The sequence below is a fragment of the Empidonax traillii genome, unplaced genomic scaffold (genome assembly GCF_003031625.1).
Source record: "Empidonax traillii isolate 1590-97213 ecotype Southwest subspecies unplaced genomic scaffold, ASM303162v1 scaffold776:size297702, whole genome shotgun sequence".
NCBI classification, from domain to species: domain Eukaryota; kingdom Metazoa; phylum Chordata; class Aves; order Passeriformes; family Tyrannidae; genus Empidonax; species Empidonax traillii.
Window position 1 is genome coordinate 103,817 of NW_020955969.1, and position 16,940 is coordinate 120,756.

Below are 16,940 nucleotides of genomic sequence, written 5' to 3' on the forward strand. Positions count from 1 at the left end.
AGTCCTGGAGGTAGGACACTGGATTTACATCAGCAATGTGAAGGTTTTGTGCAGTCTGCATGAGCAGTGTGTGTGTACCATGGGCCTTGGCTTCCTGCAGCCCTGGGCCGCTCTGCTCTGCTGACAATAAACTGGTGCACAGAATCCTGCAGCATTTCATGAGTCCCAGTAATGAATATCAGCTGGAAAAAAGCATAACAAACCCCCATCCTGCTGACCATGAAGCAAGTGAGGGAGAGAGAGAAAGGGAATTACAGAATAAACCCATGAAGAGTCCAAACCAGAATCTGGATCATCAAGCCCCACCTATTGCCACATCTTTTCGGATGGCAAAATCCCCTGGAAGGGTACGCGGGAAGGACGCTCCTGCAAGGAGAAACCTGGGAACGTTCTGCTGCATGGACAAGCCTGTTCTTGCATTCTTCTGAATTCTTTTTGTTACTGTGCCAGTAACAAGGGGTGCTGTGGTGGTAACTTACTGTTAAAGGGAATGGGAAAGGTCTTCCCCATCATTTCTGGAGGGGTTGGTTTCTTGCAGAGTTTCAGGTGTTCTGTTTCTCAGCAGCACACAGGTTCCTACGTTGTCTCCTCCTTGCCTGGGTGGAAATTACTGCAGGGGCTGTAATGCTGGCATGAAACAAGTGTTCAGTTCCCTATTTTTGTGAGCAAAAAGAAAATCTGCTTTTAAAATGTTACACTGCTTTTTAATAAAAACGTGTGTTCCTACCCACTGACTAAGAATTGAAGTAGTTTGGGTGAAGGGAAAATACTTCCCTTTTTGAGCAGAGGTGTAAATTTACTCATGTTGACCAAAGCTTTGCATATGCAGGCATTTAATCTCTTGCACAGTTTTCCTGTGAGCGTTTTAAAGCTGATGAGATTAATCCTGTGAGGAAAGTTTATACTGCAGGTGATCCCAGGTGGCTTTTCCTTTCTGACTGAACATTTACACCCCAAAAATGAGGGTATAAAATCCTTCAGAACAGAATTCCAGGATCAGTTAATCTTAGAAAAAAATACTGCCAACAGTAGGCTTTCTTAAAGTAGATATTCTTCCTCACTGGAATAATAAATAAGCTACAAGTAGTTTGAATCTTCTTGTATCCTGTTTTCTTAAGTATTTTTCTATTATGTTGTGGTTGTGCAAAACCAACATGAGGGATTGATTGTGCAAGAAGCTCAGCTGGACTGTGTGCCACCCAGAACCCTGCTAAAGCCACTGCCTTTGAGAACAAAATTCTTAGCAGAATTGGGGCCTAAACATACTGAACACACTGGAGACCTAAACTATTATTTTACATAGATAAGTTTAAAAAAATTCAGTTGTACTCCAGTCCTTTCTCACTGTTTGTGCCAATAGCAGGCAAAACATTTCCATGTTGAAGGTTTTTTAAGTTGGAAAGGTGTAAGATGAGTGGTGTAGGACTGGACCCAACTGTGTGGGCAACGCTGAGAGTGAGGAAACTGTCCCTGTGCGGTCAGAATGCCTAAGGAAAGCCTGGTTTAAAGTCTTTTGTGTCTCATTTTCTCCTTTTTATTGTACCCTAGGGCTGTATAAATATAGTAGCCGATGCCCACAGCTGGAGTAGAAAACCTAGGTGTCAGTTCTCAGGAAATACATGAGCTCAGTGCAGAAGGGCTGGGCTCCCTCAGTGCAAAGCAGATGAACCTGTAGATGTGTATGTGCAGCCCTGTAAATGAACTGTAGTTCCCTCCAGTGCTTTACACTTCGGTGTTCATTGCTCCAAACTTGAGAAGTGTTGTGCCCAGTAACCCAGGTGCTTCAGTAGGTCAGTGCATGCAGAGTTGGCCATCAGCTGGACAGCTGAGCACCCCCAAGAGCCTGGGGGCTCTTCTGTCATCCTGGCCTGCTGTGAGCTCACTGTTCTTTTGATAGGAAAGAAAGATTCCCTGCAGTCCTCTCTCAGTGTAAGCCTGAAAATGAGGAGGGAGGACCGAGGGGCCCCAGAGCGAGCTCTTTGTTGTCCTTTGCAGAAGATCCGGTGTTTCCTGCACGTTGCTGTGGTTTTGCAGCTTGCTGGGAGGCGGAAGGGTGCACTGGGAGGATAATCCCTGCTGCCTGGGAAAAGTGGGGAATGCTGGTGTCAGAGACAGCTCCCTCCAGATAACAGTGGTTGGGTTAAAGCACTCGGTCCATCTGTGTCGAACACGGTGGAAGGAGTGCTGGTGAAATGGCTGTTGACTTTCCAAGTGATCATTAACAGAAGTGTGGGGATTCCCTTAAGGTTTGGTTTTCCATTTTCTATTCCCTTTTTCTCCTGTCTTCATATTCCTTGGCCTTGCATGGCAGCCCGATTTAGAGTGGTTCAGAGTCCTAACTTGGATCCAGGTGCAAGTTTGCTTGATCACTTCTCTATGCTAATACAATAACTAATACTACATGCAGGCAGTGCTCAGTCCCACACTTGGAACCCGGTCACTTTGCTAATTTTACTTTTAAAATGGCTCTCATGTATCGCTGCCATGGAGTTATACAAGTCTTTCCTTTGCCAGTTTTGCTTCCATGTCTTACAGCATTCTCCATTTCTTTTCTCCCCCACTATTTGCAGTCCACTCGTGTCTCCTGCTCTGCGTGATGCTGTTTGACCTCGTTAATAGTTAAGGCTCCAGCTGCTTGCACAAGCTACCTACACATAATATTTTCTAATTATTTGCAGTGGTCTTACAGTCTGCAGCTACTGACGTCCCTAAAGCAGGAGAATAATTAACACTTCTCAACAGTTCCCATTTTGGGCTTCACTATTTGCTCTTACTTTCAACTTCAGTGTCAGACCATTCCAGGGACTGAATCAGGTTGACATTTTGCCTCTTTGAGTGAAGTACTTCATCCCTCTAGAGTATTTTGGGTTTTCTAAATGTAAATAACAGTATCTTAGTTTACCTAGCTCCTATAAACTCAATCTGCCTAATTTTTTTAAGCAAGTAAGGGATGTGCACCTTGCAATATTATTGGTGCTTTTGCTTGGTATACAGCAAGCCTGCAAAAACTTTCAGTTTGACTTATTCTTTAAAGGGCTTTGATGCAGCAATTGAAAAGATGGTCTTTTGTTCTCCTTCATGAACGGGTTTTCTCCTTTAAAAAAAAAAAAAGGAAAAAGAAAAAAAGGTTCAGTTTGAAATTGAATCCTTTGAAGAAGTCTAGTGGGGTTTTAAAGCATTTTATCTTAGATAAGACATATCTAAGCATATTTACTTCATGCTTTTTAAATTCTGTTAAAAGTGTTCTTCCAGCTTTTGGTGGCAAAATTGTTTTTTTTATTATATTAAAATATAGTACAAAGTATATTGAATTGAAATTTAATTCTAGAACATGTATAAGTAAAAAGTCTATCTTGTGTTATAATGCACAAATAAACATAAAATACTTTGTAAATAACAGAAAGAAAACATTAAATATTGACTGAGTGAAACGTCCTGAAAATCTGCACTCTAAATGCTTTTATAGCTTTTCATTGCATGAAAAGAAAAGAAAAAGAAAACAAGAAGAGGAAGTTATGTTTTATGTTTCCATTTGTAGCGGTTTCGTCTTCTGATATCAGCATTATTCTTGAAATGGAAAGTTTTTGATAAACTCTCTGGTCAACCAAGATTATTTATGATATATTTATTCCTGCTTTATTGCCTTGACATCTACTGCAGGAGCAATTGATTCTCATTAATATATAAATAAATAATATGCAACACATATATAAAAGGACATTACTCCATTTAATTCAGAGTAATCAGTCCAAATTTATGTCACCAAGCAATCGGTATCTGACCTTGAGAATTTAAACATGTTTTTGGTAACCATGCAGTGTTAAAATTTTTAGTATTCCTGCCATTATCAATGAACTGAACCAGTGTCAGGAGATGAAATACATTTTGTGGTGTGGATTTTGAATACTTACCCGTAAAGGTGTTGGGGATTGATACTTGTTAAATGTTGCTTTAATTTACAAGAAGTATGTGGGTTTTAGCTGGTGAAGAACCTCACTTTTTATGTTCTTTTTTTTTTTTTTTTTAAACATGGATTTATAGGCTATCCTGTAATTTTCACTGTTTGTGTAAAACATTTTAAATGGTGAGTAAAAATTGCCCATTGGCAGCGCTGAGGTGGAATTGGAAAAGCCAAAGGGCGTCTCTACCCACTCAAATATTTCAGACTCATGTCACCTTGTTAAGGCATGCACGTTTACGTCACTGTGGAGGCTTTTATATTTTTTTGATATGGAGCCTTTTGACCTTTGGGAGTGTTGAACTATTCCTCCATTGGCTACGACCTGGCTTCACACTGGGAATTTCTGGCAGCTGTGCTTAATAGGGACAAAAATGGGTGATGGCTGGGAGTGATTATTGCAACATTTCTGCCGTTGCTGCAAACAGCCCGTGCAAGTATCTGCACGTCTGAGTGTGTCGTGTTTTTCGCTGCCCTAATATTGCTGAGAGAGCAGAGACATTATTTGGATTGCTCTGGGGCCAGCTGAGGAGCAGGACGAGAAGAGAAACCAGAGTATGGAAAAAACCCACCCCTCCTAGTAAAATGTCAACCCATCTTCTTACTCTGCTCCCAGTGATTAATGGCAGAGGCAAATGCCCTACAGACATTAAAGATCTGACACAAACCTGATTGAAATCAGGGAGGACTTTTCACAGTCTTTGGGTTGGACACCATTTCATAGGAGGTTAATATTTCGTAAGGTTTTGGTTCGGTATTTTACGTTTGCAGCGAGGTCTTTGTGTCACTGCTTTCTGTGCAGATAAACTGGTTATGGTGTAAAGTGGCTGAGTGACCTGAAGCACTGGTAGAAACTAATGACTCTGTCTGTAACTTTTCTTCATTGCAGGCTGCAAACAGTTACCTGAGGGATCAGTGGTTCCATTCTTTGCAGTGGAAGGTAAGTTCTGCACTTCACTGTCTTCCTTCTCTGCCTTTAAGAGTACTTTGTAGAATTCCCTGTTCCTTCACTGTAAGAAGAACTTTATCCACTGAAGGGATAAAGTCCTTTTGTTACAGAAACCCTAAATAAGAACATGTATGCAGTCTCCACTTGCTCACGTCACGAATGAAGTGAAAATTATGTTACACAGCCCAGCTTTATCAACATGTGACTGGCTCCAAAAAGTAGATAGCCAGTAAATTCACATTTAGACAGAACAGAGATAGGATGGTTTTAGTTTTGTACTATAAAGTGCAATATCTTACAGAGTGAGTTCACCTATCATATCCTCTGGACTCTTGGGATATTTTGAGAGTTTTTATTTGTTTGCTTTTCCTTTTTCTGAGAAATCAGGGAGCAAGAGTGTCTTTTAGAGTTGTTTACAGTATGCAGCATCAGTCTGTTATGCATCAGTCTATGTTTATGCTTTAGGATGACTTGAAATTAAAGGCAGTTTCCATTTCAGAAACCTCAAGCCCTTTCTCATTTCCAGTGGGAACAATGGGCTGATTGCCCTGAGCAGGGAAAGTGGATCACAGTGACAACATTGTCTCTCAAAAGCAGCACATTCCTTATCAAAACCCGTAGCTGCTGACCTTTGGATGGAATCTCTATGGATCTTTGCAGCTGGAAACAAATTTTGACCAGATGTTGAATATGGTTGTCCTCCCTTGTCTCGTGGTGGGAAACACAAGCAGTAGCTTTTCAGCTCAGGACTTGTCTCCAGCAGGGTTTCAGTGAAGTCAGCCAAGCTGGCTGCGTAGCTTATCAAGATTTCAGCCTGCTGACAGCAACCACATGTGAAAATATACGGAAGCCCCTCCCACCAAACTGGTTTTGTTGTAGGTGTGTTTGATAGTTGCAAAATAGTTGTGTGGCAAGCCTGCAGTGTTGGTGTGCTTTGTGTAGCCCTCAGCTCTGGCAGAGCCGTGTTCCGAGCGGATCCAGGTTCTTATCAGCAGAAGCCAAGTGTTGAGATCTCCTTTTCCAGACCACTGGCATATTCTCCAACCTGTTACCCTGATTGCCCAAATGAGCGTGGGACAGTAGTGCTGATAGCAGAAGGCTGGGCTGTGGTGCAGCACTTTATTTTGGCCTCTTGACAGTATCATTAACACAATGCCCGGCCAGCCTTGCTTTCCCTGCGACTCCTGAGGATAACAAAGCACTTAAAGCACGCAGAGGCAGGACCTCCATGTGGCCCGTTATTTTCCCTCCTGCTTTGGCAGGCAAGGATGATCAGAGAAAGGGTGGACAGAAATTTTAAAGGCATTTGTTTTCCTACCTCACCCCCAGCTGGGATGGCTGTGGTGCCAGTGTGCTGGTGCTTTATGCCCACTTTGTTGCTGCAGTGAGGGAAAAATTGCGGTCAGGGGTGCAACTCTAAAAAAAACAAAACCCAAATAAGATGAGGTAAAGATGCAACCTGGCCACTACCATTCACTGTATCCATTAAATTACTTAAAAACAAAACAAAACAAAAAAAAACAGAAAGAAAGAAAGAAAAAAAAGCCTTGACAGAATGACCTGACTTGCTCACATGCCTTTTGGTCGTGGAGAGGGAGCTTTGCTCTGTGGGAGTTGTTTTTAAAGGAGTATTTCTTAAACTTTCCAATGCTTCTGACCAAGCCTCTCATTTTGGGAAACTCTGAGTAATTTAAGTTGGTGCAAAGTAGAATTTATTTTTGCTTCCTTGCTTCCCTCCCCACCCCCATTAAGTTTGTTTCTGAAAAACAAGTGAAATATTATCTTGATTTGAAAGGCCTTCCCTTTATCAAGAATAGCAAGTAGCTTTTTCCCATAAGAACAGTGACAGGGTTTAGTCACTGCCCAGGTACTTGACACTAAGAAATTCCTCTTTGCTGAAAAGGAGGTAGTTTAGGTGGGTTTTGTTGCTTAACAATTCAGAGGAAGAGCATCTGGTAGCTTTCTGCTCTCTGGCAGGTTTAAGTGAGATCACAATGGGACAAAGACAGAGGACAAGCTGTCTAGAAGGAGAGGGAAGTGCAGTTAAGCATCTACCTTAGTGAGGTTTATCAGTTTTCTGGTGCCACAGCTTTAAGAGTGAGGTGCCAAAGTTCATCTCACTCCATAATTTGTATGGTTTGATGATTAAGCAGGTAGTGAGGGAACCCACAAAAAACAGGAAGCCTATTCTTCTGGAATGGGTCATTTACACAAAGCACCAGCTGGCAGAGAGATCACTGCAGCTGTATTGTAATTGGGTGATTGTGCTGATGAATGATATATTTGTCCAGTGGTCTTACAAATAATAGGTCAAAACATTTCTGCGGGCGTGTAGAACACAGATGCAAACGGGTGCAGAGAGAGCTGTCCAGGGGAAAACGTTCAACAGAGATGAGCTTGTCGTTTGTACTTGTGTGGTGGGAGCACTCAGGGGGTCCAGCTGAACCCAGGGCCCCACCGTATTAGCCATCAGATGTAGGTGGAGCAGGAGACCTTGACGTCCCCTGCCCAAACAAGACTGGAGGAACCCACTTCACAGATGGCAAACTGATGTTCTGAGAACTCCAAGCAGTGGGGACTGCCCCTCCTTAAATTACAATTTTGGGAGCAGATTGATACTCTGACAGTGTCCTTCTGGCTCCTTTTCCTGCACTTCAAGCCTTGGGAGTCAGATGCTGTATGTCCTCTGATCTGCCTGGAAAATGGCTGGGTCCGGTGGATAGCTGCAGCTAAATATTTGGGGAAATGCTTTAGTTTCAGGCACATACTGGTTATCTCTTGGTCTGGTATGAAGGTGCAGGGGTCTGTGAGGGAGCTTTAATGTGGTGCAGTTTTAAGGTTTAACACGCTGTGGGAATTCAGTTTGCCGGCCGGCACCCTGGAAATCGTTTCTGTTCTAGAGACAAACATTGAAATAAAAATCAAGAATAATTTCTTTCTGCAGCCCAGAGAATAATAGAAGAGATGCTAAGGATAAACAGAAATAAAAGAAAACCAAACATGTAATTATCCATGTTTTAGATCCAGCTCCAAGAGGTTTTATGTGTCATCCAGCTAACTAGCTGACAAATGCTTACACAGCTCTTTAGATGTGTCCTCCTCCTTGAATCCTGTGCTCATTGGAGAGTCACCAGGGATGTAGGGACAGAGTGAGTGTTCCTTATGTAGTCATCTTCTCCTTGGGTTTTCCATTTCAAACCCTCCCACTAAGGTTACTCATAATTCCTCATTTAATCTGGATATCAGTGAGTATCACAACTCCTAAAGGTTTATTGGCCACCTCAACCTATTTTTAGAAATCCTGATTTCCTTCGGGTTATAACTAAGCCAGACTTTGTCCAGAGAGTAAACAGAACATGCCAACAGCTCTCCAGCTCCTCAAACATAAACAAGTCATTAATCCATTGTGCAAGGAACGTTCCTTTCAACCAAGGAGGTTGGATTGAAACCATGATACATAATCTTTGGTATTTGGAAGCTGATAAGCCATAACATTGTATCAATAAAGATAACAACACTTTCTGTGAATGTACAAAAGAGAATAACACATGCAGTTCATTGCCCTCTGTGGATCTGGGCTAGATACAGTGGTGACCAACCACTGCTGTAGGGGATGGATACAGCTAAGATTGGCTTTGAGGGATACCAGGACTGGTAATTTTGGGACACACACAAATAAGCAAGTATGTACCCTTGGCATTTCCCCAGCCAACATCCATCTGCTTTGTTGCCTGTTTATGTGTTACTGTCCTTGGGCTAAAGATTTTCAGTGTATTTGCTGTGCTGAGCACAGAGAGGTACCATCCTCTGTAGAAAATGTGGAGCCCTTCTACACCTCATACTTAAATTATTAGTCATTAAAAGACACATTTGACTAATTTAGTGCCATGTAGCACTTGAATTAGAAAGATGTCAGTGAGGTCTTTTCACAGGGGTCTTTAGGTCTTCTCTTGTGGTGCAAAGTACAGGTCTAGATTTACAGTTGTTGGGGGAAATACACCTGAGGTCACACAGGGTGTGTTGCATTTTGTATCGTGCTTGGTAGTAAGCTCTGAACACTGCCCTCATTGTGGGATGAGTGGCTCGTGTTTTCCAGTGAGCTGAGTGATGCAGCAGTGAAACATGTCAGTTGACAGCCTTTGGGGGAATGTCCTGAATTGACACAGTACAGAGAGAACAGACCTAGGTCCACAGGAAAGCATGAAGTGTGACTCAAACTGAGCTTTGTGTGGCCTGGATCTTCTAGAAAGGCTTGCCTGCGCTTGTCTTTCCCACTGATGCTTTTAACCAGTGCTCATGTGTCCCCCAATGAGTGCTGCTGCTCGGTTAGGGGGTTTACATGTGTCTTAGCAGGGACAGTTCAAATGTGTTAATTGTAGAATTGTTTAGGTTGGAAGGGACCTTTGAACATCGCCTGGTCCCCTCCCCACCCACACCACGCCTCTCCTCACGCAGTGCAGGGTTTACTTTGAGGTTGTGTGAGGTTGCTGAGAGGCTGTACAGCCAAGCTGTGGAGCCCCAAACCAGGCACAGAGTTTGCAGGTGGACTCACAAGTGCTGAGCTGGGGGGAGCAGCCCTGTCCCTCATCCTGCTGACCGTGCTGGTGAAGTCCAGCAAGCAAACACACCCCTGACTTGCAGTCAACAGTCACGTTACCTTTGCTTTAGAATTGGTTTTCTACCCAGATTCCGTGTTTTGAATCCCATGAATTAGGAAACTGGAACAATGTTGTCATTTGGGATTTGCAGGCACTTTGCATTGAATACTAAAACGAGCAGTGTTGGCCTTCATTCAAAAACTTTAATTTTGGATTAATATTTCCCTGGTTCTCATAGGGATTGTTCTATCTGTGTCTTCAGGAAACAGATACTTCCATGAACAAGCAACCCTATTAATTGCAAAGGGATTGGCTGTCAAATAAAGTCATACTTGACCCAAATGACAATACATTCTGTGGTCCAGGTTATGAATTCCTTGTTCATTAGTATTGAATATTTTTTATACAATAGCCATGGGTGAATATCAGTTTTTCTATCTAACGGTGAAAGTTAAGAGTGACTTACTTTTCTGTGCTTTAAAACTGCAGAAAATGAAGTTGGGAGCAACTGTTCTTGAAAGTGTGGTAAAGCCTTCCTAGTGTAAAGCACCTTTACGGCTTTGTCACCATGGTAATGATTAAAAATAGTGCTGATACAGGAGTGGGGCTTATACAGAATTGAAATTATGACATTAAAGAAATTTATAGTCTTAAATCTCGGTAAATCATGCCTTAAAGCTGTGAGATCAGGAAAAAAAATCACGTGGCTTAAGGGCCAATGTATTTAGTCACCTAATTTATGGTCTGAGAGAGGATGGTTTGATACCCTGTGACAGTTTCTTTGCTTTCTTCATGTGTAAAACTGAGGTATTTTCACAGAACACAAAAGTTTTCATTTTCTGTCATTAATGTAGTTTCATTTCAGTCAATAATGTATCAAAAAGAACCAAAACTGTGGAATTAAGTTTTGCCTTTCCAAGCCTCAGGGCTTTAGAAGCATTCTGGGCTTTGGTGACACAATAGTTTTGGAGGAGCTTGTTTCTTGCTTGGACAGATAAAAGGAAGCCCACAGGTTTTTGGCTGGTGGTTCTGCTCTTCCCATGAAATGCACAGGTACCAATTATGGGAGACCATGAACAGGTTTTTAAGGTAACCAGAGCTAGATGTTTGCTGGCATGGTTTGTTCTTCTTTTGTACTTGAAAGGTAGTGTGAAACGCAGCTGGGACTGCTTGTGTGGGGCTCTCCAGGAACATCCCCTCGCCCTTCATCTGGTGATTGATAATTCTGCTCTGTCATCTGTAATCTGAACAACCTCATTGCTAATTCAGAAGCAGCATCATGGAAATCTTACGTGGAATACTCACATGCCTTTTATTTCCATAATGGTTACTTTTTGTAGGTAAATTGGGGGGGGGGTATTTTGTTGTTTCATTTTTTCTTTGTACTTTCTTCATGAAGTCCATTGCCTCTCTCATTTTTCCTGCACAAGTTTGACAGTCTCAGGCCATCTGTTATCAGAAGTCACTTTAAAAATCTTGGCCTTGTTTTCTGTTTCTGGGATCTCAAGTTTGCTCGAGGTAGCTGTGCTGTCACACCAGAAGGGCATTGATCTCACTTCGGGAAGTGGAAACGAACAGATGAGAAACAGACAAGATGCTGACAGAAAATTTTTTTTTTTCTTTTACACATTTCATGAAACACTGGCGATGTTTTAAGAACCAGAACAGGTGAAGTGGCCCTGCCTTTGCACTGGGAAAATCCCTCACTCTTTCTGGGGGCACACTGGAGCAGGTTCCTCCCATAAGGCACATCTGCAGCGGTGGCAGCTCGTCGCCGGCTGTGCTCCTCTCTGTGTTGGCTTCACATGAATCACTTCAAATCTGGGAGCTGCGTGTCCATGTCAGCACAGCACTTTGTCCAACCCAAAGAGGCCCTTGGCACCACACTGAGATGCCAGCCTGGCTCTGAGCTGCTGCCCTGAGCTGCTCTGCTCTCACCCAGCCATCTGCACACAGAAGGTTTGTACACCCGTAGCTGCCTCCTGCATTGCCAAAACAGCCTTTTTTAAGGAGGCAGAACTCAAGCCAATTAATGGCCTAGCGGTGAAATTTGAGTAGAAACTAGATAGTTATTTTCTATCTTGCTTTAGCTAAGTCAGGACCAGCTCTAAATTTTCCCCCTCTAGACTTGGATGCTATCCTATTCAAACTCATATTAGGTCTGAAGATAGAGGGGTGTCAAAAACAGCTGAATAAACAGGTCAGTTTGTTATTGTGTGCTTTGGTCTCGGCTCTGAAGAGGAGCAGATACAACTGCTGGAGTATGTTGTTTCTCAGGAATGCTGAACTGCTGGCCAACAGGGATCCTTGAGTTTTGTGCCGGGGAATTGCTCCTCCACGTTATTCCAGGCCTGACCTTATGACTAATTCTTCGCAATATGGGACTTTGAGGTCGTGGTGACCATGAATTTCCCCAAATCACAACTTCTCGTCTGTAGCTGTCATAACATAGAGCTGCACCAAAATGATTGTCTTTTTCAGGTTCCTAGCTGCAGAAAAATCTCATTTTAGGAGATCTCTTAGGAAGGCAAGGACGAGACTGGTAGTCTTTCCCAGGAGTGTAATTATCCTCCTGGCATGATGCATGGGATGTGAAAAGCTAACTCTGGGAGTTGACGCATGTTAAGTGCCTTGTTAAGCTGCTGCCATGGGGCCCAGCTCTGCATTCTGGATGTTACAAGAATTCTTGGTGTCAGAAGACCTACACGAGCCTGAAGGAGCAAAGGGGACCCAGGTGTTGTTTTAAATGTTTCTTTCGTTTCTTGCTCAGTTTTATCCTTACATTATTTTTTCCAATGTCATTAGTGTGTTGAGTATGCATAATGTAATAGAGGATTATAGAACTGCTCCTAATGTCCACAAAAGAACCTGGAACAGTGTATTGCAAGTGTCACAGCCTGCAGCATCTGCCCTAACTCTTCCTGTCAGTCTTGTCTATCACACCTCTTTTTGTCCTTTTTTTTTTTTTCCCCATAACACTGATTGTTTCAAAATTAGGAGAGAAAGTATCAGAAGCTTCATTCAGAAGCCATTGCATTGCAGCTACTTGCCATTACCTGGTCTCTGGTGCTCTTTCCTGGAGCATTTAAGATGGAAATAGTAGATTAGGCTGTGGGAGCAGAGGCAAGATCCAGGACACCAGTGTTGTTGTGAGTGACTCTGGCAGGGGTTTTGGGAGCACCCCTGTGATCTCTGGCCTCTCTGAGGAGCCTTGGGATCAGAAAGCTGAATGCTGTGAGGCTTAATTCAGTCTTGCACGTCACACAGCAGTTGTCCAAAAGAGGAAGAAAACAAGGAAATTGCAGCGATTCGGTGGCATTTTGGTAGGCTGAAAAATTGTGGGAGGTTTTGGGGTTTTGTGCTGATGTGGCACAATAAGATGAGATATAAAACCATGGAACAAAGTGATGGGAATGTTTCAGATGCAAATGCTGCTGTGAAGTTGGGTAATCTCCCTGTGAGAAACTGCAAAGCCCAGTGATCTGAAGACAGAAATACCCTGCTTTTCTGAAGTCCCTTTTAAGATGCTTGCAAGCATCACATCAGCATCCAGTCCCTGCTCTCCCTAAGGCTCTGCAGCAGCTTTCTGACACAAACATGTTCCTCGAGCCGTGCACATCTCTCTTGCTGACGACATTGATGATGCAGGTGCACAAGAGAGAAGCCAATTCCAAAGCCATTTATGGTGCTGAAGTGCTAGAAAATCAGCAAAATAATACATTTGCCAAGGAGGAGAAAGTGAAACAGGTGTGTAAACGTCCATTTGGACGGTTTTGCTGACTGGTGAGAGGGGAGGAGGGCAGGAAAAGCCAAGGGTGTCCACTGCCCGCAGTAGAGAGTGATAAGGAAAAGGGATGACGTGGCTTTTTAATCCATTTTGCATATTTGGGAAAAAAATAATTGCTTTGTGTGCTACTCGGTGCTGCCTAAGCTTACTGGAATTTCCAGCAGAAATAGAAGGGAGATAGATTATCTTTCAGAGGTTATTTTCTGTTGGCAGTACTACAATGTGTAGTGATAGTGGCTGCTTAGTCCCAGTTTGAGGTGGTTTCTCAGGTGGTGAGTTCTTCCGATCAGAGTTCCTACATGCCTGAATTTACAGGCACATGTTTTGCAGCCTTGCAGATGAGGCAACGTCCTGTTTTCCCGGTGGTGACCAGCTCTCTCGTGCCTGAGTGGGATCTGAAGGGCGCAGTGCCAGAGCTGGGGGGGTTCTGCACAGCAGGTATGCCTGGCTGTGCTCCAGGGTGGCCTTGTGCACAGCTTTTTCTTCAGCAGCAGACCTGGTCAAAGTGCAGTGACGATAAGATTGCGCCTGTTCCTTTTTTTTCCTACACACTATCTCTTCTCTGCAGTGGCAAAGTCATTTATTCCCACCACAGGCTGAGAGCTGGTGGATGCCAAGGGCCAGGCTCCACAGACACAGCCATCATGTGTTGGAACACAAAGGTGTTAGGGGCCTGGGTGAGTTTGGCTGGGTGTCAGGGGCGCTCTGTAATGCAGTCAGTAATGGCAGGTCTCTGCACAGAGCAGCTCACAGCAAGGACCACACCTAGGTGGCAGGTTATGTCACAGTGCTTTGTGTCACCTGCTTTCTGTTTGCTGCATGTCAGACTCCACAGTCATACAGTGTCTGCTGTAGTTTATTTACTTAGTACTACTTTTTTTCCCCCTGTGCACTGCAATGCAGTTGGTCCACAGAAAGTGGAGTGTGTATGGTGCATGTATTCCTGCTTTTTGTCTAGTAGTTTGCTCTTTTTTTTTGTTTGTTTTTTAATTGAACATAATTGTGCTGACTCCACCTCATGCTGCATGATGTCAAATCCAGAAGCATGTCAGACTCGCACCCCTCTGGAAACTGTGGGTTGTGCCAGAACACTGAGATCCCGATGTCCAGACAGTGTCCGTGTGGAGCATTTGCTGCTCTGGAGAGAAGGGCCAAATATGCTGCAGCAGGCAGGTCCTGCAAGAGGAGGAGGCAGTTGTGTCTAAACATGTTTGAAACCTTCCCTCTGCTGATGAGTCAGAGGCTGTTAAATTGCTGTAGATCAAGCAGGGTGTCTGCCTCCTGCCCTGATTGTGTGACTCCAACAACCTCTCTGTGGAGGTTTTCCTCACTCGTTCTGCATTAGAGATTAAAGCAACTAAGGAGGGTTTGTAAGCCCCCCTCCCTCAGACCATAGTTAGTGCAAACCTTTGCTGTACATGTGAGACAACTGTGTTGATTAACTGTCTTGAAGCTTTTCCTCCTGCCCAGGATAGGAGGAAAAGGTGCTATGTGATTTTTTTACTTAATAAAAAACCTCCAAACCAAAACACCCAAATGCTCATGGGACAGCACATTTTAAAAGATGTCTTCATTTGGGGAGATGTCCCAGGAAATTTTGAACCCAAGATACCAGCTTTGTCTCTACCAAGGCTTCTTTTTGTGAGCAGGGAGTGGCTTCTGCTTCTGCTGGGGATGTATCTGCAGTCATAGTGAAATTCCGCATAGCCAAAGCAACATTAAAAACAAACCCCAGCTTGGCTCCGGCACGAAAAATACGGAACAGCAGTTGCTGTGTGCAGGATGAAAGCTGATGTTTTGCCAACCTGAAGTGTAAAGCTGGTGCTGGAACTGGGGCCTGAAGAATGAGAGTGTTTGCCAAAAGGAAATGGAAGCAGGGATGGAGGGTTTCGGGGAATGCATCAGTGTCGGCCGTGCCAAAAAACGTCTCCCCTGTGGACAGGTCTGATTACAGGAGTAACCGCATCAGCCCAGGCGAAGTGCAGCTGGAACCACACTTGGCCTTTTGCGTTTTCTGGCTGGGGAAATGGCATCTCAAATGCAGGAATAAGGTAGAGCTTGGGTTTGCCTTGGCCAGCTGTGTTTGTGCATCTCAGAGACCCGAGGGCTGTGCAGGGATTCGAGAGAAAGACAGGAACACCAGCAGAAACAAAGCTCGGTTTCACTGCTTGGTGTGGTGGGAAGGTCTGCCAAAGACAAACCTCTTCCCTCCCTGCCTAGGGGGCAAGAAGGAGCCCACAAGTTTTGAGTTGCTTTCAGTTTTTGGAGGCACATACACTGGAGTTGTGTGTAGGTTTGCCTTCAGTGTAGCTCATGAATTTCAGATTTGCTTGCCCAGTGTTTGGGTTTTTTTTTTTTTTCCCCTTGGATGGAATATCCTTCCCTTTCCATCATCTCATTCCCCCCCACTTACTGAAGGATATCCTTGCAGTAGTCCTGAGCACATCAGAGAGCAGAAGCCCGTGATGGTCAGTCAGGTGACAGCTGTGTGCAAAGGAGGTGGAGATATATATATATATAAATAGATAAGATATATAATATGCTTTGGGAGCAAGTTCTTCAGTGCATTAATGTTGCAGCTGCCCAGTGTCATGCTGGGAGGTGAGTGAGGAGCCTGCCCTGTGAGCCCCCTCGTCCCACTCCCACTTTGCACTTCTCGTGGCCCAAGCAGAAACACGTTTTGTCTCTGTTTCATCCTCTTAAAATTCTGTTGGTTTCAGCATTCTTTTACTTTGCAGTGGTTCTGTCCCAGTGGTACCTGAGCAAAGGACAAACTGAGCTTCTGGGAAGTATCTGTGTGGTTGTTCCAGCTCGTGCCTTAGTAACAGCTGAACCCACGTCACCGCTGGCTGAACCCACTGAACTCTGTCAGCCCTGGGGCAGCGCTGACCTGAGCCTTTGGGGCTCCTTGCCTGGGTCAGTGAGATCTGGAGCAGGGTGGTAGGCACTGGTGGAAAGAACCAGGTGACTGAATGGGGGCTGAAAAAGGAGGTCGAGGAAGATGTGGTGAAGGGGAAGCACAGCACCAGGGTGTCAACCTTAAACTGGCTGTGGGCACAGTGCATGCCAGTGGTGCTTTTCCCTAGGGGTTCCTTGGTCTAGCAATTGCCTCAGAGGCCTGAAGAGCAGAAGACCTCGGTTCTGCTCTGGTCCTGGCTTGCCTTATGACCTCAAGGAAATCACCCTGGTTTTCTTGTTCTTTCTCTCCTTCTTGCTCTCAGTCATCAAGACTGATCTCTGCTCAGGACAGAAACCCACTGAGTGTTTTTATTCAGGGCATGGATTCATAGGTGCCAGTGTCAGCGTAGTAAATAATGGTAATTTCACAAGGATCTTTTTTATATGAATTGGCAAAAAACGAGTTGCTTTTTAGACCTTGGCTGAGTGCGAATCAGAAGTGCCTAGCTTAAAACATTTCCCTCCAGCTCTCTGACCTGTGGTGAGGAGCTGGTGGGAAACAGCCTTGACCAAGGTGACTGCATTCAGAGAAGCAACTGAAGCAGAGAAGTTGATGCACTTCAGCATTTAGCACTGGGTAGAATGAAAAATGCGGAAAATACCTTGACCTGAAAACACGGTAGAGAGCAAAAGTTTGCTGCTTCTGTTTTGCATCTGTTTTAGAGAGCAGCACGTTAGTCTTTTTGTACA

The 16,940-nt window shown here is 44.1% G+C and overlaps 1 protein-coding gene across 1 annotated transcript in view; it reads left to right on the forward strand.

The window, feature by feature from the left end:
* The window catches only part of CMIP (c-Maf inducing protein), a 131,976-nt gene that overhangs the window by 72,949 nt on the left and 42,087 nt on the right, over positions 1-16,940 (forward strand). The window contains exon 3 of the mRNA XM_027901340.1: positions 4,848-4,898. Within this exon, the coding sequence (XP_027757141.1) occupies positions 4,848-4,898 (51 nt within the window). The remainder of the gene's footprint in view (positions 1-4,847; positions 4,899-16,940) is intronic.